Raw genomic sequence first — 25,376 nt, 5'->3', positions numbered from 1 at the left:
TAACACTGGCGATCTCAAGGCTTTTTGCTTGATAGGGCAGTTGACTGGTGCAAACACAATCGATGTCCTCAAGGCGGCCGATGCATTCGCCACGGAATAGGGTGACTGGTACAGAAAGGAGATTCGTGGCATAAATGTTTGCGCAAGTGGCTTCGACCGTCAGAAGAGCAAAAGGCAGAAGAACGTTTTTTCGAGAAGTGAAGTCTTCTGACGGCGTGAACATGACGTCCGAAAAAGCGGCATGGTCGCACGAGATCGGCACAATAACAGAAGACATAGGTGGAATATCAGTCTCCGCGGCGACGACAACACGAGAAATAGAAGGCTTATTATAATCGTCGTCGGAGAGCGATGACAATTCTAGTTCGGCCCGGGCACAATCAACAACGGCATGATGTGTGGAAAGGAAGTCCCAGCCTAATATGACGTCGTGTGAGCAGTGCGGAAACACGATAAATTCAACCACGTACAGAACGCCCTGGATGATTAACCGAGCCGTGCACGTCATAGAAGGGTTCACGTGATGCGCTGTTGCCGTATGAAGGGAGAGACCAGAAAGCGGAATCGTAACTTTTCTTAACTTGCGACACAATGCTTCACTCAATACAGACACGGCAGCTCCGGTATCTATTAATGCTTGAACGGGGATACCTTCAATCAAGACAGTTATTTCATTATTCGGTAGAGAACGAGGCCTTGTGGAGTTCGACGGTGGCGCAGTTCTTGCCTCCGGAACTGCGATGGTCAGTTTTCCGTTTGGGCAGGTGGTGCACGCCGAAGCATTGGTGAAGGCGAACGTCGGCGCGGGGAAGGCGATCGGCGTGGGTTGAAGGCGCGGCGGCTCGGCGGAGAAGTGTCCGAAGCTGCATGGAACGGCAGCGTCTGTGGTGGTTCTGTGGGGGCGTAGCCGTAGGTGCCATCAATAATGCCTGAGTGAGGGACGCGCCGGCGACAGAACCGCTCAACATGGCCAGGCTGACGACAGTAATAACAGATAGGTCTGTTATCCGATGTACGCCAAGGGTTGTTGGGAAGCGTTGAAGGACGGCGGTAAATGGGAACATGCGAGCCTGCCGGTACGTGTGTTGCGTAGAAGGCGTTCGCTTGGTGGGCAGGGTCGACGACGTTTGACGGCGCATGTACCTGCCTTCGCGCGACGTCAGCGTAAGTCAGGGGAGCGGACACAGGTGGTGGCTGGTACGTGGGGGGAAGTGCCTCGCAGACTTGCTCTTCGATGGTTTGGCGCAGTGACGAGGTCAGCCCATGCGTATTGCTGGGAAGCAAGGGGGCAAGGGACAACTGGCGTGCCACTTCCTCTCGGATAAATTGCTGGATTTGCGGGGTCAATACAGTCTGTTCTGGAGATATTGCACCAGCGGTCAATGCTGGCGTGCTGGTCATGTCGAAAGTAGGCCGTCGCGTTGAAATGCGCTGTTTTCGCAACTCATCGAAACTTTGGCAGTGTTGGATGACTTCCGAAACTGTTTGCGGGTCTTTAGCCACCAGCATGTGGAAGGCATCGTCCTCGATGCCCTTCATAATGTGTTTTACCTTGGCGGTTTCCGACATGTCAGGATCAAAGCGACGGCAGAGGCCTACGACGTCCTCAATGTAGGACGTGAAACCCTCTCCCGACAGTTGGGCGCGATCCCGCAAGCGCTGTTCTGCACGGAGCTTGCGCACTGTCGGTCGGCCAAACACGTCCGCGAAGGTGGTCTTGAAAGTGGCCCAGTCGGTAAGCTCGGCTTCGTGGTTGTTGAGCCAGAGCTCTGCTACTCCTCTGAGGTAAAAGTGGACGCGGCCCAGTTTGTCGTTTTCGTCCCACCTGTTGTTGACGCTTACTCGTTCGAACGAAGAGAGCCAGTCCTCGACGTCCTGCTCATCGGTGCCGTTGAAGATGTCTGGATCTCGCTCTCTCGGGACGCCGGGACAGTGGACAGGTGGAGATGTAGGAGCCGTCTGCTGTGCAGCGTCGATGGACATTGTTGATGGCGAAGGTAGAGTTCGGTTGCGGAGTTCCAGGATGGAAAAAGGTACCCAGCACTCTCCACCACTTGATAGTACACCTTTAGTGGTGAGCAGAAGAGACGTTTACTTTGTGGAAAACGTAGCGGTAGAACCGACCAGCTGTCAAGCGGAGCGAGCGCGAGCAGCAACAACACTCTTCCTTCTCTTCTTCAGCTGGCGTTCCGGCCTGTGCCAAATATCAATGCTACAATATATATATATATATATATATATATATATATATATATATATATATATATATATATATATATGAGCAAGACGACATGATTTTCGTGTAGAGCACACTGTTGCTTATTCTCCTTCTTGGCTTGCATGTTGGTACCTTGTAAATATATCTTGGGACGCCTAGTTTCCCGTGTGCCTTGACGCAACATTTTGGTGGAAGGCGCTGAGTTACAAAGCTCGACGAAGTAACTCAGCCCAGCCGACGCCTAGTCGCTGCTTCCAACATGTGCACCGGAACTAACGCTTCAACTTCCACGCACAGTGCATCAACGGCGCCGACCTCCCCTGTTGTTTTCGTGGCCGCTCCACCCCGTGATCCCAGCAACTTTTCGGGAACGGTCGGCGAGAACGTAGATAAGGGGCTTAAACTCCACGAGCTCGTTAGCGAAAATCACAGGTGGGATCAAACTATGATGCTGGCAAACATCATCTTCTATTTGCAAGAAACAGTCAAGGCGTGGTTTAACAACAATGTGGGCGCGATCACAAGCTGGGACGTATGCAATACCAAATTACGCACGTTGTTTGGTCAATCTTCCGTCTGGAAGCAGGCCGCTAGGAAAAAACTTGGCACACGTGTTGAGACGTCCATGGAGTCTTACCTGGCATATTTACAGGATGTGCTGACCCTTTGCTGTAAAGTTGACACAATCATGGCTAAAGCCGACAAGGCAGCCCACGGGCTCAAGGGTATTGCAGACGATGCGTTTAACCTCCCTGTGTGCAAAGGCTGCTCCACCGTTCAAGATGTTATCTTGGAGTGCGAACGCTTTCAAGAGGCTAAAAGCCGTCACAATGCCAACTACTTTACGCGCCTTCGGAACACTGCTGCAACGTCAACTTGTGAGGATCTCCGTATAGCGACCCAGCCCAATTCACACTCCGGTGACATCACGAAAATCGTACGCCATAAAATTGAAGCCATATCACCCGCGCCCTTGAGAGCGTTGGCGCCGAGTGCTCCTCAATCAACCATATCGCTAATACAGACCGTTGTTCGCCATGAACTAGCGAACGCGTTGATTCACACGGTCTCTTCTGCGCACTGTCCTGACGCTGTCAGTTCGTGTACCTCGAGCCACCCAAAGCCTTATCGCTGCCCTGCTCCACGTAACCGTGACTCATATACGCGGAGGACGCCTGACGACAGCCCGATTCGCTTTAGAAGCAAATGAGTGGGGCACATTTCTTGTTATTACTGAAGCACGTGCACTTCACCGTATCGGGCGAACCCAAGCTTCTCCAACTTCCACTCAACAGCCCATCTCTATGGCCAGGAACCACCACGGCGTGATGGCTCGACTAATTACGACACGACCACTACGACCACTGCTCAGTACAGCCGCTCACCTTCACTTCGACGTAGATTCTCCAGGTCTCCACTGTAACCTCATTCCCCGTCTCTGTCTTCTGCCCGGTGTTGTTTTTTTTTTTTTCGGAAAACTAATGGCTGCAGCTCCTAGAGGTGACGCTGCTAATACGACTTGATCTCCAATTCTTCTGTTGACGCTACCGACCAATCAGAACCTAGTCGACGTTGAAATTGATAGTTTATCTGTTAAAGCCTTGGTAGACACTGGCAGCCATATTTCGGTGATGAGTCTGCACATTCGTGACCACTTAAAGAAAGTCCTTGCACCAGCCCCTTCAAGCAGTGTTCGTGTTGCTGATGGCGGTACGGCTGCTGTTATTGAAGTCGGTACTGCACGCATTACTATTGCCAGCCGTCAAACTTCAGTTCTCTTCACCGTTCTCTCTGACTGCTACTATAATGTGATCCTCGGTCTTCACTTTTTTGTCCACTCATCCCGCCTTCATCGACTGCAATTTGACCTACGGTGTCCGATTGATGCGCCCAAGCTCGTATGTGCTCTGCTGAACATGCTCGTTCGTCGCCGCAAACTGATCTACAACACCGTAACGCCCTCACCACCTGTATCCGATGGCGACCATGTGCTCTCGCCCATCACATTCATTCTTTTGACTCACAGTGTCCACTTACCACACACTGTTAGTCAATTACGTGCAAACCACGCCTGCCCTTGCCATGCTGACCCCCTCTGACGAATGCGTCCTCTGAGCTCCAGCTTTCAACGATGCTGGACACTCCAGCTACACATATGCTCAATCTTCGCAATCAAGCCCGTCTCCTGACCTTAAAAAATGATCGCGTCAGACCTTTTGCCGCATCAAGCTGACGCACTACGTCGGCTCCTTCAGTCATACTGGAACGTGTTAGACTTTTGTGGTCGTCCGCTAGGTCAAACCAGTGCTGTAAAGCACTGCATTGACCCCGGTGATGCCTCCTCTGTCCATGGACAGCCATACCACGTATCTCAAACCGAGCGTCACATAATTCAAACAGAAGTCGACAAAATACTAGCCAAAGACATAATTGAACCATCACGTAGTCCACGGGTTTTCCCTGTAGTTCTTGTCAAAAAGAAGGACTACACTTGGTGATTCTGTGTCACTTACCGACATCTAAACAAGATAACTAAAAAAGACGTCTTCCCGCTACCGTGCATAGACGACGCCCTGGATTACCTTCTTGGCGCTAAGTATTTTTCTTCTATTGATCTAAGATGAAGGTACTGGCGAATTGCTCTCGACGACATGGACCGCGGAAAGACTGCTTTTGTCACACCCGACGATTTTGACCAGTTTAGGTCATGCCCTTTGGGTTATGCAACGCTCCGGCCACCTTCGAGCGGATGATGAACTCTCTTTTTCGTGGGTTTAAATGGTCAATATGTCTATGTTACCTTCACGACGTCATCTTTTCTCGACCTTCAAGACCCACATCGACTGCCTTTCCTTAATACTGGCAGTATTTTCCAATGCTGGTTTCCAACTGAGCTCGTCAAAGTGTCACTTCGGACGCCAGTCACTAATAATGTTGGGCCACCTTGTCGACTCCTCTGGTGTACGCCCTGATGCCAATAAAGTGCGAGCCATGCAGTACTTCCCCGTTCTGACCTGCACTAACGAAGTCCGCAGCTTTCTCGGTCTGTGCTCGTACTTTTGGCGTTATGTGAACAACAATGCGTAAGTCACTCATCCTCTCACAGAATTACTGAGAAAATATGTCTCATTTACATAGGGCGTGCGCAGGCTACGGCGTTCTCTGCAGTTATCACACTGCTAACGAAACTATCTGTCCTGCTTCATTTCGACTATGCCGCCCCTACAGTGGTCCGCATCCATGCCAGCTACAGAGGTGCGGCCGCATTGGTGCTGTTTGGGTTCAGCTTCAAAGTGGCTGCACCCGCGTTATTGCCTATGCAAGCCTTCTCCTCTCGCAGGCGGAAAGGAACTACTCAATCACTGAAAGGGGATTCCTGGGTCTCGTTTGGGCGGCAGCGAAATTTCAGCCCTATTTACATGGTCGATGTTTCACCGTCAAAACCGATCACCACGCACTTCACTGCTCTCGTCTTTAAAAGACCCCACTGGGCGCCTTGGTCAATGGGCTCTACGGCTCCAAAAGTGTAACTACTCGGTGTCCTACAAATCTGGCCGTTCACACCGTGAAGCTCTCCTCTTATCTCGGAATCCAGTGGACCCACCTGAGGCGTTAGATGAAGCGGCATGTGTGCTGTCTCTCTCCGCTTTAAGCAACATCCGTGAGGAACAGCGCCAAGATCCTGCCATATACGTAGCATCAACAAGAAGCTTCATTTTGTGGCACCCGATAAGTCTAATCGATTGTTCGTGCTAAAGGAGTGCACATGGTACCGGTACGAAGTCCGCCCTGATGGACACGAACTACTACATAAGGTACCTTTCCACTTACATGTGAGCGTGATCGGCCAGCTCCATAACGCTCCCACTGCCGGTCACCTGGGACTGTCTCTGACGTATGATCGCGTACAGCGTCGAATTTACTGGCCCAGTCTTTATCGCTCAGTCCACAGCTACGTCGCCTCATGCGACCAGTGTCAACGCCGGAAAAATCTTCTATGGGTCCTGCCAGGTTCCTCCAACCACTTGACATTCCCTTTGATCCCTTCTTTCAACTTGATCTTGACCTCCTGGGTCCTTTGTCTGCGTTCACTTCTGAAAATAAGAGGATAGTTGTCGTGACGGATCACACAACCCAGTACGTTACACGGGCTCTTCCAACCAGCTGTGCCACGGACGTTGTTGATTTTATCCTGCACGACGTCATACTTCATCATGGCGCCCCACGCCAACTCTTCAGAGATTGTGGGTGCTATTTTCTTTCCCGAGTTATCGACGACCTGCTTAGCTCCTGCGAGGCAAAACATAAATTTATGACAGTTTACCACCGGCAAACTAACGGACTGACTGAAAAATTTAACCGGATTTTAGCTGATATGTTCGTTATGTACGTATCGTGCGACTACCAGGACTGGGACACTGCATTGCCCTTCGTTACGTTTGCCTATGATCCCTCACGCCACATTGCAGCTGGTTTTTCACGTTTCTATCTCATTTGGCCGTGATTCAACTTTACGTTTTGACACTACCTTTCCAACAGCCGTCGACTTGAGGACTGGATAAGCCTTTGATGTTATCCCAAGAGCTCGCAAAGCACGAGAAGTTGCTCGTCAGCGCCTTTTAGCATCGCAAGATCACCAGCGGTAGCGTTACAACTCACATCATCGCAAAGTTTCTTTTACTCCAGGTTCTATAGTTCTATTGTGTACTCCGACTAGGCACTTTGGACTTTCTGAAAAACTGCTTACCCGTACTCGGGACCCTACCGCGCATAGCGCCAGGTGAATGATGTGACATACCAAACAGCCCCGCTCGAGTATTCTTCCGCCTCCGCTTCGCTGTCTACAGACATTCTTCATGTATCCCGCCTTAAGCTTTACCACTCGGCAACATCATAAAAAGCACCGAGACGGTGCTTCAGTACTGGGGGGTTATGTTATAAGACAATGTCCCACTTAAGCAGTAAGATAAGCGCCGAGGGAGGCGACAGGATGTCGGTGTGGAGCACTCTTGTTCTCCGTTTTCCGTGTGCCTTCACGTAACAATATATATATATATATATATATATATATATATATATATATATATATATATATATATATATATATATATATATATATATATATATATATATATATATATATATATATATATATATATATATATATATATATATATATATATATATATATATATATATATATATATATATATATATATATATGGACACGAATATTATTGAGATCTAACAGACAATAATGCCAAGGAAATTATGGGGGAAGTTATTAGACCAAATTGAAATGTAAATGTAGAGAAAGAAAAGTGGGTGAAAAGATATTTTGCCGGGGGCAGGAACCGCACCTGCGACCTTGGAATAACGCATTCGATGTTCTACCACTGAGCTACCATGGCGGTTATCCTCCCAGCCACTTTATTGGGTATATATGTGAATTCAAATGTGGGGGAGGGGGGTTGGTATTGAAAAACTACTTTCCGACGCACTGAATTGAATGAGTGATCTTTGGCAGCCACGCGCGCTACGCTAACCACTCAGCCACACAAGCGCACACGTTTCAGCCTACTAGCGGCGGTCTACTTATGTGGACGATTTACTGCTGTCGTTACGCCGATGTCGAGTGAATTGCAGAGATCACCGTGCTCTCTGCATTGCCAGTGAGATGGCCCGAATGGCGCTCTTAGATCCCAGTTCGTGGCGATGCTTCTGCATTTTGCTCTACTGGGCATAGGCGCCCGCGTGCGCATACGCGTGCGTATCTTGCGACTTGTATGTTAGCACCAACGGTACTAATCTACTAATGTTGGTTAGCACGTCGTGCGCTTTCGCCGGAAAGATTGCGTTTATTAGAGTGCACTTTCCTGAACGAGCTGAAAGCACAAACAAGGTCAATCCGCTCGTTGCGCTGCGGCCAGTAGCCTGCAATGTGAAGTCAATTTAAGCGTTGCACGCGGCTTCACCAAAAGTGAAGGAGTAAAATGGGCCTTTCCCACTCAAAATGCCCGGGTTCGAATCGTTGCTGTAAATGGTTCATTTTCATTCTTTGTGTCTTTGTACATCTGTATTGGTTTGCCTTTGTTTCTTAAATCTAGCCTTGGTTGTTACGTGTTGCTACAGAGTTATGAAAAATGTGAAGTAGAGAAGAAATTCGAAAGTAAGCGTATTTATTTGCAGTGCCACCACATGAATTTCAGGAATAGTTGAAGAATGGCCTCCAAGATTTTAAAGAATACGAGACTCGTCTTACGTGTGCTCGATACGCTCCATCCTATCGCCAACCACTGTCTCGCTTCAAAAGAAAAAAATTATATAATATCCCACTAAATGGAACCATGTGAAGATGAGAAGCAGCGAGCGCTAACGATGACACTGGCGGCGGCGTTGACGCTAGTGCTCATCACAGCGTTGTGCAGGAGAAAAAAACTGGGGCGTCGTAACTCACGCATTGATAGACCAGTGTATTTTACCCAAACATGTCAAGCACTGCTAATTGAAATGAGAGACAGATGATTCCAATTGTACACCGACACACACAGTCCGCTTTTATTTAATGCGCACGCTGCGAACTTTCATTGCTTAAGAACGCACAGGCGAATCCTCCCACTGGCATTACCATCGAGGTGAAGATCCAATGTCTATATATATATGAAAATCAACATATTTATTTGCACAGCGCAAGGCTGCGAGTAGTTATAGTGTAACTGCGGAAGAGACAAGGGCAGAAAAGAGTGCGAACAGCTCTCTTTTTTGTCTCTTCTTCCATAGTTACGCCGTAACTACTTGTGGCCTTGCGCTGTGAAAATATGTTGATTCCCAATCACTAACTAGCCCAAGTATATATCTTATCAAGTTACATAGATGGGGCGGCCAGTGAGCGGTTGTGCAGAGTGAGCGGTTGGTTTATTCAATAAAAAATTGGCCCCGTATCTGCATGTTACACCTAAATTGTCATCGAAAGAGGATAATCGTTCGTCTGGAGAGAGCGTTTATTATATGTTCTCCGCGAAAAAATTGGTGAGTAGTATTCCGGAAGCGTTGCGTTCGCGTGCCTCGAGCATGCAGCGAAAGTGAACGAGCGCATCAAGTCACGTCACACGTGAGACATGAGCGCTATCTGGCAGTTATCCTGGAAAATGGGGCGCGTGCCGTGCACGCCCGTCTCTGAGGTGATAAAATGTAGAACGCAAGTAACGGGTAGGTGCCACCGCCATGTCGTCTTAGCAACGCGTTGGAAACACTTGTTTCGTGAGAGCGTTCAGATTTGGGTGCACGTTAAAGAACCCCAGGTGGTCTAAATTTCCGGAGCCCTCCACTACGGCGTCTCTCATAATCATATAGTGGTTTTGGGACGTTAAACCCCACATATCAATCAATCATCAATCGTGCGAGCGTTGCATAGGCAGCGCAGCGTTATAAATGCTGCGATCCTTGAAGTTACTTAAGTATACCTTTTCTAGTGTAAAATGCACATACATATTATCGACGTCTTATGGTGCCTCAGATATGCGCAATAATTGCTTTTTAATTGACAATCGCACAAGTATGAACGCTGAACCTTGACCAATATTGGTGGGCACTGCGAATGGGGTCGGCCGTTTGGAGTATCGTTCGGTCACTTTGGAGCTGTACCGCTAAGAGTGGGCAAATAGACAAATGTACAGACAGACAGGCCAAAAATTTTGCGTCGAAGGTCCCCAAGAAATACCACTGTCTTTAAAATACTTGCCAGCATCAGTTGCCAGCGTCTGCGTTGCAAAGCGAGAGAGCAGGGAGCGTATGGAAGGAGGAGAGGACGTGCATGCGCAATGGTAGTGTAAACGTCGCGGGGAGGGATGCCTTGAAGAGAGACAGGGGGGGGGGGGGGGGAGCGAGCGTAGGCTAGCAAATGCTGCCTGCTTCGGTGTTGCAAGGTGAGGAATGGAAGAGACTGGGGAGGAGATGCGCAGGCGCAATGGAGCTGTAAACACCGCCGGGAAAAATGGCTAGATGAAAGAGAGAGGGAAGCAAGCAGACGTTGTCGGCATGGTGAGGCGAGAGAGGGTGAAAGGCGCGCACGTGCTGTAAGGGTGGTAACGCTGCACACCAGATTGAGATCGGCCATAAGACGCTTCGCATCTAAAACAAAAGCACCTTTGCTACGCCCAAAACCATGAAAGTCTGAATACTGCAAAGCAACGATCTTCTGACTGCTCTGTCAGTGTTCCTCCTGACACTAAAGAGCTATTCGGCTGGCAGCATCATTAAACCGATCACAAAGCGTACGTAAACAGCTGAACTTGTTGACGTTGTGGTTACAAATGTAGTAATATTGTATAAGGAATTTTGCGTAAATACACCCCAAATAATGAACAATGACAAAAATTTAGTGTATTCATGGCCGAGCACAGTAAAAGTAAGTAATGGCAACCAACTTTCGCACTCGCCGTAAATACGCTCGTCAAGAAATTTCTTTTTGCCTTGGCATTTATCGCTACTTTTTCTAGCAATACATAGTAATTGAAGCACGACTAAAGAAGCGAAGGCCAACCATTACAACTGTAACAAGTGACACATAAACACCCTCTACAAGCGCATTTCGAACCCACGCCTTTTGAGTGAGCCCGCATTTTACCCCTTAGCTACTTCTACAGAGCCACGCCCAACGCTTAAAGTGACACGTTGTATGGATGCACGTTTGGACGCTATGAGCGTCCGCTTTATAACGGGGTGGGGGCATGTGTGCCACCAAGCTCACAAGAAAAAAAAAGTAATGAAAACTTTCTTTTTATGTTGGCCTAATGCCTTGTCTACATCGAATAAATCTGTCTTAATATAGCAAAAAAATACAAATTTATGTTGCATCTCTCTTCCTCTTCATGAAGAAAGACCTGACTTTCGTACTATATTCGCCCTTTATTTCTACATTTCTGCCGTCAGTACTCTGACCGTCTTTTACTTCCTTCTATCGCAGGCATGTTCAGCTTTCCGTGGTTGTTTCTAAAACCCAAAGCCTCATGTAGGCTTGTACCCGCACGTATACCTGCGTGGATGTCGCCACATTCATTCAGAACATGTTGTATAGTTTCCTAAGCTTGCCCACAGCTTGTACATTGTTACTCTTCTTCATTGAATCTCGCTATATGACTACGCGTTCTAAGGCAACCCGACCTCACTTTGAACAGTAAAGCGTGTCATCTTAAATTATCACCACGACTTTCCCTCCTTATTTCGTTTTTGGCATTTCGGTAGTTACTGAGAGAGGGATTTTTCTTCATCGATTTTATCCAATAAATCCTCTGTGCCTCTCTGACCTTTCGCTTAATGCCATTTCTTGCCATATCGCCCACACTGCCATCCGTATATTTACAGGTCAGCCTCCTCCTTCTTTTTCTATACTGTGTCCACGTTCTTCCTATGCAAACACCTGAACTCGTTTCCTGTCCATCTACTGTCCTTCATTTTTCTAAGCCTCTCTTCAAATCTCAATTCGCCCTAAGCTTCCATTACTTCAATGCGTGTTAATCCCATATCCCCCTTTAAAGCCTCATTCGTCGTCTTCTTGTGAGTGCCTTAAGCGAGGCGTCTCACCGTCCTTTGATTTACATTAATTCTTGGTACTTGTACTCATACTCCTAGGTACTTGTACTCGCTTACCCTCAGTATTCGTTGGCTCTGTATTGAGACCACCTGGTCTTCATGATCAGTGAATTCGACTATCCACACTTTTTTGCAATAAATCTTAGTCCTACAGCATCGTCTTTTCTTCCGCACATATCTGCCAACCGCTGTACATCGTCTTGCCTGTCCACAAATAAGAAAATATGGTTCGACCGAAAAGCTTGTGCTCAGTCATCGCGCCAGCCTGTTTCTGTGAGAAGTCAAGCCCAATGCTGCTACCTCGTAGCGCTTTTTCCATACTTACAATGGAGAGCATGAATAACACTGGGGAGAAAGACATCTGGCCTGTCTCAGTTCTCCCTAATGTCAACGCTGTCATTGGTACTTAGTTCTAGTAATTTTATGTCAACCGTATATATCTCTCGGAAGCTTTCTGAGAGATCAGTCATCAGCTAAGCGCACTTTCTTTATTATATCTTACACATTTTCCTGATTAATGTTGTCATACGCACCACTGATGTTCATATAAGCTACATATAGGTCCCGTGCGCTGACAAGAGGGAGCTGCGTTGCTGGCCCTAGCCCATCCTAAGTTCACTGACGCTTTCTGTTAGGTGCATGCAGAAAACAGACGTCCAGAAAGCACGCGTCCCTGCAGCGATCCAACCACTCACGCGGGCATCGAGACGCGGGCATCGCGTTCTATTTAGACACGCCAACCTATTATTGCGTTTTTTTCTCCGATAGGCACTGCATTCTGGCGCTGCGGTCACAGTGGAAAAGTCGACTGCGCAGTGTGGGCCTGTTTTCTATTTTATATGTTTCTATACACTGAGTAAAAACAAACAGCTTACAGTCTAACCGCCAGTCGATTAGGAATCTATGGATTCTGAAGTTGTCCCAAAACATCATTTGTTCTGCCAATTTTAATTTTACTGCCCACAACGCCAGCTTGTATAGCACAGATGTAAAGATTATCAGTCTATACGAGTTAACGTTAACATATCTCCTTTACCGTTATAGATTAGGTTCATTCTACTTTCCCGCCAAGTGTCTGGTATTTCCTCCTCCTTTAAGCACTTTTCTATAGATTTCAGCAGAGCCTCTTCAGTGGTGTAGCCTAGTTAGTTGATCAGACAGACGGGAACCCCACCTAAGCACAGAGTTGTGTGCTTAAGAATTTTTCTTTCGGCCTTCTTCCAATTGAAATACTCAAGTACTACCTCTTTCTCGGTTGCACTCTTTTCCTTACTTTTACTCACCGGGGAATTCCCCTGAACGACATTTTTAAACGAACCTCCCGTCAACTTTTAGATATAAACTATGGGGCTTCGTACCTTTCTGATTTATTTCCTCCATCATCTATTATATGTTGTTGCACTGTGACAGATTTCCTACCTAGAGCTTCTTTTGGCACCGCTTTTTTCTTTTCGCAAATCTCTGTCATTCAGCGCCCACTTTCCCCTTTTATTTTTGTCTCGATCAATTTCTGTACAATGGTTTTTGTCTCTCAATTTTTCTCCCTTACTTGGTTGACTTCATCCTGGGGCTGCTTCTCCCTTTTGCCTGTCTGTGCTCCTGCGATGCTCAGGTCACTTCTCGATCACTTCCGGGATTTTTCTATTCTCCGAACTATTAGGCTTTTTCTTTCCTTAGGGGCAAACAGTTCTCTTTTTCCATCTCCTTTGTCATAATATGTACCAGTCTTTTCTCAGTAGTTCACCTACTTCCGCTTTGACTCCCAAGGCTGTATTTGTTATTTGTGTGTCATTTCAATACAATGTTCCAAACGGGACTCCGTGTCATTTTTTTTAGCTTAATATCCCATTTCTAACGTTATGCGTTTATGATCACTACCCAAGCTGTACATGCCTTTATCGTCTTTTCTCATCTATAAGTTTCTGATAGATTCACTCTTTCATGAGACCATAATCAATGCTCGATTCCCTGTGTCAGACCTCCCAAGTCATGTGCCCCTTACATTGAGGTCCCTCGTTAGCTTTCTCAAGACTATGCCGCTAGCAAAGACCTTGAAATAACTTCCTATTAGTGTTTGAATATTCGTCAAGGTCATATGTGTGATCCATGATGCCGCCTGGAAGTATTATTTCGGCCCCATGACCAAATTCTTCGATATTGGTGCGTATGCAATTTGCTATGTCGAAATTCTCTCTTTTTTTGAAGTTATTTCCTTTCTTCAAGTAAGCTACACCTAGCCATGTTTTCTTTCCCTCTACTGTGCCCGAAACCCAGAGATGCTCTGAACATGTTTTCGTCACTATATCCCATTTGGCTTTGCTATGAATTATCATTCCAACATCCTCATCTTCCGTTTCTATTGTGATCTTGTTGCGCCATCCCAAGCATGAAGACTACCAATCGCAGCGCCACGAGCGCATCGACCCTGTTTGGGCTTCTCTCTCTGTGAAGCGGTGCTGTGGCCATTCCAGGCACTCCCCTGGTCTAGTACACCCTAGTTTAGATTACAGAACACACAAAGGTCACTTCATTGGTGGCAAAGACCCCGTTTTCGAAAGAAGCGTTTGGATCAAACGCAGTGAAATTGCGACTCTGACACTTGTTAGTGCGCGCTCGCCCTATGTATATTTGCGCGTAAGTTTTGTGTGTTCTTTGTGCTTGAGCAGCACATTAAGGGTCGAGCAGGGAATGTTGTTCGCGCTCATCCTATGAGTTTTTTTCGTGCGTCTTATGTGCTTGAGCAGCGTCCTACACTTTTATATCTGCTGGCTGTTTTTCGCTTAATATTCTAAATTGTTTTTATCGCATTTATGTCTTCGCTTTTGCGCAAAACTGAGACTTCTTCAGAAAACTCTAATCTGACATGAAAACTCGGCATGCCATAAGTCTTTTTTAGTCTTCATTGAGACCAATACCCTCCATGCTTGGAAATAGGTACACTGACGTTACTTTACATGATTTTTACGCATCCCGACTATATTAGTCTAAGAGAACATAAAAGGCCCCTGTAGATACTAACGTATGTTAGTGTAAATGTAATAGATGTTGAATGTCGCTTGAATGGACCCGACAAAGGCGTGAAATCAGACGTACTTACGAGCACTTGCTCTTCAATCTTTTTTTACGGTTCTTTTCTTTTATCCGTCCTGTATCCACTCTGTGTAAAATTTTCATTCTCATTTGCTGTGATAAAAATATAGCACATTCACAGACATCCATATTTTCTACTACTAAGTATGAGTTCCTTTACATACATGTATTTATTACGTGACTATTCAACGATCCCTGCATGAGCTAAAGAGGGTAACAAAGAGCGCCAGATCTGCTTAAAATTTCTACATAAATACTGCAACGCTACCATTTCATTAAATCAGTCCACGTTTCTTCAGCCCAATTTGCGGATGCTTACTTTTGAATATTGGCATTTTGCCAGCGCACAAACTCGTTTCCGCACTGCGCATTAGGTGGCTGTTAAATATACTTCCCAGTGTGTAACACTATTCGGCGCTAGTAGGTGCATTTGCACATAACAGGTTCCAGGTCACATGTCAAGCGTATGGAATTTCCGCAAAACAGCGGTATTGCTAAGAATTCGACTTGTATTGCTGAGGCAGGAATGGTGCTTTAAGAAGAAGTAAACTGTCTCACTCGGTACCCATAAATTTCACTATGATATACTGAGGATTGGAAACGGCGGCCGCCATGTACAATCACCCAGTCATTCGCTATCATAATGCTGCTCGTATAGATAGAACAGGCAAAGCCGCCACATTGTGCAGTTATAATACGTGCCCATTAAAAGTACCGAAATGCCACTCGGCGATGCATGCAAATGGTACCACGATTGACAACGTAACGCTGTCAAAAAGAGGAAGATGGAAGCCTACAATGAAAAATCTGTAGGCCTCGTGCCGACGTTACCGCCGCTTGTCATGAAGAAGAATGGAAGCATTCATGACTTCTAGTCATACAAAAAGGCAATGTCGACTTGGCGAAGCATCGGCTTAAGGAAGCTGCGCCTGTCTACGAATTTTTTTTATTGTAATTATATCTAGCTCATATATCTTCAGGCATGGTCCGCGAGTGATGCTTCCGTGTGCCACCATATAAATAGTGACGTGTGTTTTTACTTTTTTTCAATAACGCTAAATGCTACCGCGTAAACACACTACAAGAGGTTGCTTTAAGTCACAGTGCTCACTTGCTCGGAGTGCGAAGCAGGGTAACAGATCCTCAGTGATAATACAGCCGAGAAACTAATATCTCGTTAGTATTATCTCTTCAAATCACATTCCTTTAACTCTAACTCCGTCAATTCGAGCTGATGCCTTGGTCTTGGCACAGCCCCTTGCAGTCTGTATGAAAAGAAGGTCCCATATGAACCTCCCACTAATTCAATCACGTAGGGCCGCAAATAATTGGTCCAGAGGGATCACAGTGTGTTGCAACAAAAAAGCAAAGCTACTTTACTATGTGGATGCAAAACAACGAAACAGGACCATTTCTCCACAGATGAGAATTCAGACGCTGTGTCGGAGCTCTTTCGCATCTGCACACAATGCTCATGGAGTCGTGACTAAAGAAACGCTAACACATGCAAAATCACTTTTTCATTTGATTGCGTTGACCCTGCCAGGTGAATAAACGTTTTTGAAGCATAAAGAGCATCGCATATTTTACAATCAGGCTCATCATCATCATCATCACCATCATCATCATCATCAGCCTGACTACGTCTACAATCAGGCTCACTGCTCACATGAATGCACGTCGCTGCTCGTTGCTGGCGTAACTGATCCATTTCGTTCGCTGTTAGAGCTTTATGAGCGTGATTTACCTGCCACTAAGCGTGATTTACCTACCACTTTATCAGCGTAAAGTTACGTGCCACTAACGCATAATGACCAGTTCCCGAACACAAGTCCCGAGAGCTATTCTGGATGTGCCGGCTGTGTGTGCTGCGATGTCCGTTAGTTTCAGCACCCACTCGCTAATTTGAATTCCGTTTCACTTGATGCGAACTAATTTGTGGTTCTCTTCCGATTCAAATCGACGACAGTTTCGTGTAATAACGGGGATAATACGTTTCAAAACCACGATATGATGGAGGTCCTAGTAGACGGATCCAAAAATGTGGATTGTCTGATGTTGTATAACGTGCACTCATAACTTAAGTATATATACAGGCCTCTAGCAAATCACCTTAATCGGAATGCTGCTTTGAATAGTACATATCGCTTTATATTAATTTTTTTCAACCATTGTGGGGCATGCTGTCCTTTGAAATTGAGAAACATGGGAGGCGAGGGTGCCCTGCGAAGTAATTTTGCCCCCCCCCCCCCACTCTCCATAATGGAGAGAGGGGGAAGCCACCGAAGTATTTTCACGTAGATTCCCAGTCTCAGACGTTTCTCTGTATACAGGTCCTGACCGTTTTGAGCAGTTGGGTCCTTATATTGTGCGAGTGACAGAACAACCTCCATGTTTCTTAAGTATACAGATCTTGTCATGCACTCTTATCGCAGGTACTCGGGGCGAGCACACCGAGAGTGAAGGCGGTGTCTACGACATATCAAACAAGCGTCGCCTCGGCCTCACGGAGTACCAGGCTGTCAGGGAGATGCAGGATGGAATCCTCGAACTGATCAAGCTGGAAAAGGAGTCCTAGGACTGCTGCTCTTAACTAGAGAGGAGCAAATGGTGCAGCGTTTGTACTGAAATTCGCGCAACTGCACAACGCACAAATTTATTGTAAATAGATGCACAGTACTCAAGAAGACTGAAGCCTGTGTCATTGTATTTTTCTTCAATGAAAAAAGCGTGTAATTGGCATGTAACTACCATGCGCCATCACACGCATAATTTTCAGTCCTGCAATGCCTCGTCCATATTGACATGATATGATTTGGGAGCTTCTGCCACAAATATTCCCATGGTACATGTAAATTGGTAGCGCAACTTCTGTAGAAGCTCATGTATCCAGTAGTCAGTGCTCGTTGCCAGCGTCGTCATCTATATACGTTTGGAGGGGAAAAGCAACAGCAAAAACTAAAATATTACGTCTCAACTGAAGTGGTAGCAACATCTTGTATTTGGTCATCAAGGTGCGAAGTAGTTTTTTCTTTAGTACTCACCTTTTACATAAGTCTTGATAAATAAGCGTTTTTATCGCGCCTTTATATCTGGCCAGTTGCATACGTGAGAAAAAAAGAAGACCAACAAGAAAGATCCAGGAAACAATGTTGCTTTATTAGTGAAAACGTGCGCTGCCTATATACACCAAAAACTTTCCGAATGGATAAATTGCGATGCAGCTGTTCACACGCACAATAGCCCAATAGTTCAAAAATTCCCGTTGCCCAATTGTGAAAAACCACTGCAGCGACACAGCAGCCCTGAGATTATAATTTTAGCAATTTTTTAGAGTATAGCAATTTATTATCTGCTACAATGTCACGAAACGAATGCGCTAGCAAAAAAAAAGGCCATTCACACCCAGCGTCAAGAACGCAGTCGAACTCCTTGCGCTCAGCAACCATACGTAGCTGACACCACTGAGCGATTCGGGAATGGTCATCACAAGACATCGGCACGAAACGGTGACATCATGAGAGTCCTGGTAGTCTTGGTAAACAACGAGTGTTCGCATGCGTATTAGAGCTTCCACCTTGTGGGCGCCGCTTTTGGACACTTACTAGAAGCAATAACGCTTAGCACGCCCGTTTGAGAAAAGTCGCGACGATATTTCTTTCGCTGGACTCCCTACAAGCAGGACTTTGTTCAGCAGGTAAAAGCACACCACCTCGTTATGCAGTACCTGCCCGAGAGTGTTTGAATTTTGTTGTACTCCCGGATTGTCTTCTTCATTGTAAATACTTTGCTTTTGATGTATACACTTTTGATTGATTGATATGTGGGGTTTTACGTCCTAAAACCACCATATGATTATGAGAGACGCCGTAGTGGAGGGCTCCGGAAATTTCGACCACCTGGGGTTCTTTAACGTGCACCCAAATCTGAGCACACGGGCCTACAACATTTCCGCCTTCATGTATACACTTTTCCTTCAAGATCGCTGACTACTCATTCAGGATAGATATATTTCTCGAATTCTGACGCCAAACGCCCACCAGGAATGGCTCATATATGAAATACATGAAAAGGCGTTCTTTCTAATGAGAATACTGGCGACAATTTCTTTATGAAAACCTCCACCACATCCCCTTCTTCTCAATTCAACCAAGTTAACTGCTCGGTTCTTGTGGGACAAACTTCAGAACTGCTACACATTGGCTAACGCATGTTTGACACCCCTGCTCTATGGTGTCAAAGCTCGTCTCCACTATGCTATCACCATTTTATTTCCACCTCTGAGTGTTTATGCAACCTATTGCAGCGATTCCTGTTCTCTTTTGGTGCTTTTTTATCATTTGCTTCAAAATGCCGCCTCTGAATGTGCCCAAGTTGTTTATTTCTTTTTTACGCTGGCCTCCAGAGGGCCTTGTTTCCCCCTTTTTTGGGGGAACAAAGGCCTTCAGAGCTTTCAGGGCTGCCCACCCTGCAAGTTGCGAACCGCTAAAGGACAAAACCGCATTCTGCTCAACCAGTTGCGCAACAAGAATGAGGACGAAGTGGTTCACACTTATACGAATGAAACTCGATAGCTGCCTAACTTTACAGTCAAAGCGACCTGCGAAGTGGACCGGCACGAAGTGGACCGGCACGAGAGCTCTGGCCGGCTGGCTCGCCCTATGCCATCTCCTGATGCTGACAAGAGCTTTCTCTGAGGGGTGCCCTGTCCTCAGACCCCTGCGACCGTGTCCATTTTTCCTATCTCCTCCTTACTTCCATATGTGGCTGTCTCTGCGCTTCGCTCTTTTCTTCCGCTCTCTCTATATCTATGTCTTTTTAATTCCTATCCTTTTGATCTCTCCTTACTCCCATCCCTCGTGAGATACTGTTGAGGTGTCCTCCCCCTGAGAGACAGTTTCAGAACTCATTTTTCTCTTCTTTTCATTTAAGAATCATTTCTTCCCCAGTATTACGTGGCAGCGTGCTGTCACAGTAAGTGTGGACAGGCGACAGCATCGTGTGCACTAACTCCACACAGTCGACCGGCGGTCTAGCCAGGCTTGTTTCGTGAAATTATTTTAGGCTGTACCTTGACAAAATGACGGAGTTTCATAGCCGATTCTTTGGAGGATGAGCATAGCAAAGTGTGGGAACGCTGAGGTGGATACACGTCTCTGAGGAAAAGAGAGTTGTTTGCTGCATTCGCGGAGCATCAAGAAAACGTTCGTACCACGGAGGTTCGTGCCACGTCTCAGATGAGACGGGAGGTATTTATGGAGAGAAATGAAGAGGAGGGGAGCTTGGCGCTCGAACACGACAACAGAAAGCGGGGGCGGAGGTCGTGCTTGGTGCCGAATCTGATCCAGAGTTTTACCTTACATCGAAAAGTTAGGGTCGATGTGTGTGCTATACTAAGGGCTCGCCAAGTAACGCTGGCATTGATACAGCACAGTGCTTACTTTAAGGTCGCTTTGGTGCCGGCCCGGCCTTTGACTGTAAATAAGTATCAGTGTGTAAATAAACTGAAGTTCGCCAGGAACTGAGCAACCAGGCCTGTCCAGTTTTTTAACGTGTCGCCGTGGTTATCGGAACCATAGGGATTACAGCCATCATCACAATCTTAAATGCGCCCTTCATTCGTAACTCAGGCTCGTCCACTCGCTCATATCTCTTGTTATCTGTGTCACCCTCACAGACGGATTAATTTACTGGCAAGGCATTGTGTGTATTGCCCGCATGCCTGGCAGACAGCTTAGCACATTTGGGAACAATCGATCTGTTTCCTTCCAAACAACTTAACTCACATGCCTGGCCGCTGTTCACACGTGCATAGTGCTCTCTACTCTGTGCTATAGTGCCATCTCCTCAACCCACTACTATGTTCTTGCTTAGAGGGTCGAAAGCTGTCAAACCGCACGCAGGACCTATCGTTTCTCGATACAGTCACTTGAACTTTCCTCGCATATCAGGGAGGTGTCTACAATTACTTTAGTACACTGTGCTGACATTTCACTAGTGTTCTTCTTATCCCCAAGGTTTTGCCCTTGGTACGCTTTTTTGGAAAGTCGTTTACGTGCTTAGGCACAAAGAATGTATCAAGCTCCGCATAACCATTTTCTACCAAGTGAAACAAGCCTCAAACCAGCCACGAACACTCTCCTGAAACGTCTCTGGCTTTGTACCAGGGACGGTTTTATCATTTACGGGCTTTACATTAACCGATTGGTCTCACCAAGAAACGCCCCGTGCCCCTCCGGGCGAGCTCGTTGGACATGATTTCCTCTGTGGTAACGGCAGATTTTTTATCTTGGTTATTGGTAGTCAATACTGAAAAATTCTCACTAAACTATAAAACATGTTTTTGGCCAATCACTTTGACGGGGTATGAGCCATGTTTTGAGGCGTTATCGTCATCATCCTCACCTGGAGAACCTATAGACTGATAAGCAATACTGTCCCTGCGACTAAACTTTCTACATATTAAGAAAGCAAATCTTCGACTTCAACACGGTTGATTCAAGAGAATGAAATGTTAACTTTTAGGCAAAATGTTTCACCATTTGCAAGCTTATTTTCTCGAATAGTAATATGTCCGGTGGAAGTTCAGTAGAAATAGAGGATCAATCTGTAGTTGCAGACCAAATAGATCGGCAATTCCATTTACGATCTTTAGTAAGCATATGTAGACGCTTGAATAAAAGCAAAATCTGCCTGATCAGAAATAACGTGAATGGACATTAAAAGTCGTCTTCTTTTTCTTCCCAGCCGATATATTTATCCTTCACCACAAGCATACTAAAGCCTTCTGTGTCTAACGTCGTTTTAAACTACCTCCAGGATCACAGGCGCCTCCTCTTGTTTTGCGCTGCCTTCGTAATCGGCGCACCAAGCTATGATATCATGTGATGACGCCATCATATGTGACGTCATAATGATGTTACCAAAGTTGGCGCTTTGGGGCACCAGGCTGATGTGTTCGCTTTAGGTTGACCTTTTGTATCAGTCATGGCGACGCCACCGCCAACACCGGACTGCTGTCAATTTTAGCGTTTCATCTGGCATCAAAAACTTTCGCCTAAATAAAATGACTTAAAAGCCCCTTTCTCCAAGTAAAAGTAATCTTGTTGAAGGTGTCAGTGTCACACACGTGAAACACATCACTTGTAGCGGGGAAGCGGCCGATGATTTATTGGTTCTCATATTTATATTATCAAGGTATAATCAAAGAACGGGCGAAAGTCAGATACGAACAGTTTGTAACTTAGAATTCAGACGAGATAATATATTACTTACCATACGCCGCTCTTTTTTCTAGTAAGACCGCAGTCCTTTTCGTTGAAGAAGAAGAAGCAAACACCAGGCCTTGGCGGCGCTGAACTGTGGCGGGCGCCCGATCTCGTCAGAGTTATCAGTGTGGGCACCTGGTGAGGGCAGGCTCGAGTAAATAGCAACACCTCGACAAGGACACTATACGGCGACAATCATGAGCAAGTCACGGTGAGTGCGTTAGCGCGACTGCTTCAAATTTGAATCAACTAATATTGTGTTGCTACCGGTGGTAGGTTACTATAGTCTGTTGCCAGCTACCACTTCAAACGACGATTTCATAGAGACACGGCTGTTTCGATATTGGAGGACTGCTGCATGTTGTGTCGGTGGGCGACGTCCGATGGCAAGGACTCGAAGACTCAACGCTGTAGTGTCGGTGGCGTCACCTACAACTTGCACATGCACTGTATGCGAGCATACTTCTGAAGTGCTGTGAATTTGTAATGAATGTCGTTGTGTAACGGCATACGCTAGAGTAACTGCGTATATGCTCCCTATAGGGAACATATATGCAGGAACCATATATGCGAAACTCCGCTCCCGTATACGAAGCAGAGTCGGCCATAGATTCACCATCTCGCCTAAGCTGCATGTTTTTGCATGCGACTTGCTTAAAGGAGCACTGACATCAAGTTTACTCATTCCGAGTATTCTGCGTCAGCGAGTAGCTATAGATCCCGTAGCAGCGATTCGCGACCTAAAACGCAACTGAGGGATGAATAACTATCAATTTTAATGATTTACATCATTGGTATATTGCACTATTCAAAACAGCCAGCAATCCCGCAATTTTTAGCGCTGGGAGCAGCAGCAGTAGTGCTATCTCGCGGTCACCTCCAGATCACGCCACAGCTGACCACTTCTCCACAGAAAAGATGGGCGTCAGGCTCAGCTGCTCCGCAAACATTTCGTCTGCTAGGCGGACACATTCAGTCAGCCCTTGTCACCTGCATTGCTGTCGTCGCCGTATAAACTCGGGTTCAATAACCGTCGCCGCCGTACGACTCGGGTTCACTAACAAAGTCTGGAGCTTGCAATCCCCACGATTGGCGAAGTGGCGAATTATTTTTGCTTAGATCGACTTTTTTTCAGAACAGTGATTCCGAAATGGACGCGGTTCCAAGCAGCTCTGCAGAGGTGCCTGAGGATACACGGTCAGCCATGTTCACTCGTGTGTCTCAGATAGCAATATTTGTGACTTTTGGTGTGCAAAGGCTTAAGGTATACGCAGAGCGGTCAATGCAACGTAGCTATCGTGAATGAGCATCAACGGAGAAATAGCATACGTTTTCAGCTTGCCACGTTCTTTTTTGCGCCTTCTGAGTGCCCCACCTATCTAGCCCATCGCGGTTAACACGGTATTACCACTTTTACGTGGACACAAAGTCTACAGATGAACTAAAATTCAATGATACCTGTGTGTTACTTGTTAGCGATGATATCTCACTATACGCTGTTCTACTTTTGATAGCTCGCGGTCGTGTTGATGTGTAACACATACGTGATATGGAAAGACACCCTCATCGCTCCTTTTCCGTGCTTTGAACTAGACGGCTGCAACTCACCTGGAACTCACAACAATAACCCAATATTCTGACCGAAAAGCACAGGTTTAATCATGCTCTTTTTTTTTCGCCGTTCTTCTAGAGACAATTTTCATTTTTATAAATTCGCGAAATCATTCAAACCGGTGCGACGAACATCAGACGTGACGAGCGAGTGCGTTTCTGCGCTTCGGCGTGAGTCGGTGCCACGATAAAAACATTATGGCCGTACACGTCATCGCTACTAGGTCATTGTCACTCAGGGTGGTACTTGTGGAATGTATTACACCCACGGGGGAAGGAAAGAAGTTTTTCCTTCCTCCATGTATTACACCAAACACGTAGCACTAGTGTCGACGTCGCTAGGCAGTCTATTTTTCTTTTGTTCTTAGCTTTCCTACGCTGTTTCACATCGCATTAAAATAACTTCTACACGACGGATACCGTTCAAATTTGGCCAAGAAGACCTATGCATAACAAGCGATCGAATGATGGGCACATATCAATCTTGAAATTTGATGTCAGTGCTGCTTCAAGCCTGTCGCCAATCGACGGATCATGTCAGTGATCACCAGTTGACGTGCCTGGTGTGTCAACTACCCGTAAAAGAAGAAGAAACACCTGCTTTCGGGACTGTGCCAAGCGAGTTCAAAAGCATTTTGAGTCTGCCAGTAACGCGAAGCGCAAAGACGTATCGCAATGCTAAATAGCATGCAGTACAGTTGCCGCATGGCCAAGTGGTGCTAGCTATAGAAGAGAAGCAACAACTTACAAACACAAAATATAGGTCCTTCGAGATTTAAGCCGCACCCCTATAAGCCTACAGCGTTGATTATTTCAGTATATTTTTCTAAAATTGTGCCAAACCGATGCAAATGATTAGCTCTCGTAGCCTAACGACGTGAATCTAAAGCGAATACAAGCACCAGTTCGTAGCTAACTACCTACAGAGCACACGACGGTTACTTGGCAGGACAGTGACCGCTTTCGGCGCTGCTGACTGTGCACCGGATTTTCTGCTGTGCTTGGTTGCTAGAGGCGTTGGAAAACAATCGCGCTGCTCTGCTACATAAAGGTAGCATATACAGTTACTCTAGCACACGTCATCGCGGAAAGGGGGGCATCCATCTCAGATTTGCGGAAGCAATATAGCTCTATGAAACATGAACTGGTGCGCCATTCTAGCTTACAGTTTCCACCTTGATATAATTGTCATTCATATGCAAGTACATGTGGCCATGATAGATAAATATATATATAGATAAATATGTGAGGTTTAACGTCCCAAATCCACCATGTGACTCTGAGAGACGCCGTAGTGGAGGGCTCCCGACATTTTGACCACCTGGGGTTTTTAATGTGCACCCAAATCTGAGCAGACGGACTTACAGCACTTTGGCCTGCATCGAATATTCAGCTGCCACAGACCGGATTCGATCTCACGACCTGCGGGTCAGCAACTCAATCAACTTTGTTGAATAGGCCTTTCTGGTAAGGGTCCTATATGATACTTGCACATTCTAATATAGGTGTTACTATTGCTAAATAGGCTGTTAATTTTACTGGTCTTGACGAAACAATCAGCGCGAATAATAAGACAAGCTGTAAAGAAAGCAACATGA

At 46.2% G+C, this 25,376-nt stretch overlaps 2 protein-coding genes across 3 annotated transcripts in view; both read left to right on the top strand.

Annotated features, from left to right (window-relative positions):
- The window catches only part of LOC119170870 (arginine kinase Lit v 2.0101), a 38,277-nt gene extending 20,684 nt beyond the window's left edge, over window positions 1–17,593 (top strand). Inside the window, exon 7 of the mRNA XM_037422152.2 lies at window positions 17,335–17,593. Coding sequence (XP_037278049.1) covers window positions 17,335–17,477 — 143 coding nt within the window. The 3' untranslated portion in view covers window positions 17,478–17,593. The remainder of the gene's footprint in view (window positions 1–17,334) is intronic.
- Window positions 17,594–22,205: 4,612 nt separating this feature from the next.
- LOC119169872 (arginine kinase-like) overlaps window positions 22,206–25,376 on the top strand; it is a 169,161-nt gene continuing 165,990 nt past the window's right edge. The window contains exon 1 of one of the 2 annotated variants that reach the window (XM_075886510.1): window positions 22,206–22,378. In XM_075886510.1, the coding sequence (XP_075742625.1) occupies window positions 22,365–22,378 (14 nt within the window). In that variant the 5' untranslated portion in view covers window positions 22,206–22,364. The remainder of the gene's footprint in view (window positions 22,379–25,376) is intronic. The other variant, XM_075886511.1, reaches the window with a different exon arrangement.

Source organism: Rhipicephalus microplus, chromosome 2, assembly GCF_043290135.1.
Source record: "Rhipicephalus microplus isolate Deutch F79 chromosome 2, USDA_Rmic, whole genome shotgun sequence".
Taxonomy (NCBI): Eukaryota; Metazoa; Arthropoda; class Arachnida; order Ixodida; family Ixodidae; genus Rhipicephalus; species Rhipicephalus microplus.
Note: the sequence above shows the minus strand (reverse complement) of the source record. Positions and strands in the feature narration are given on the sequence as shown.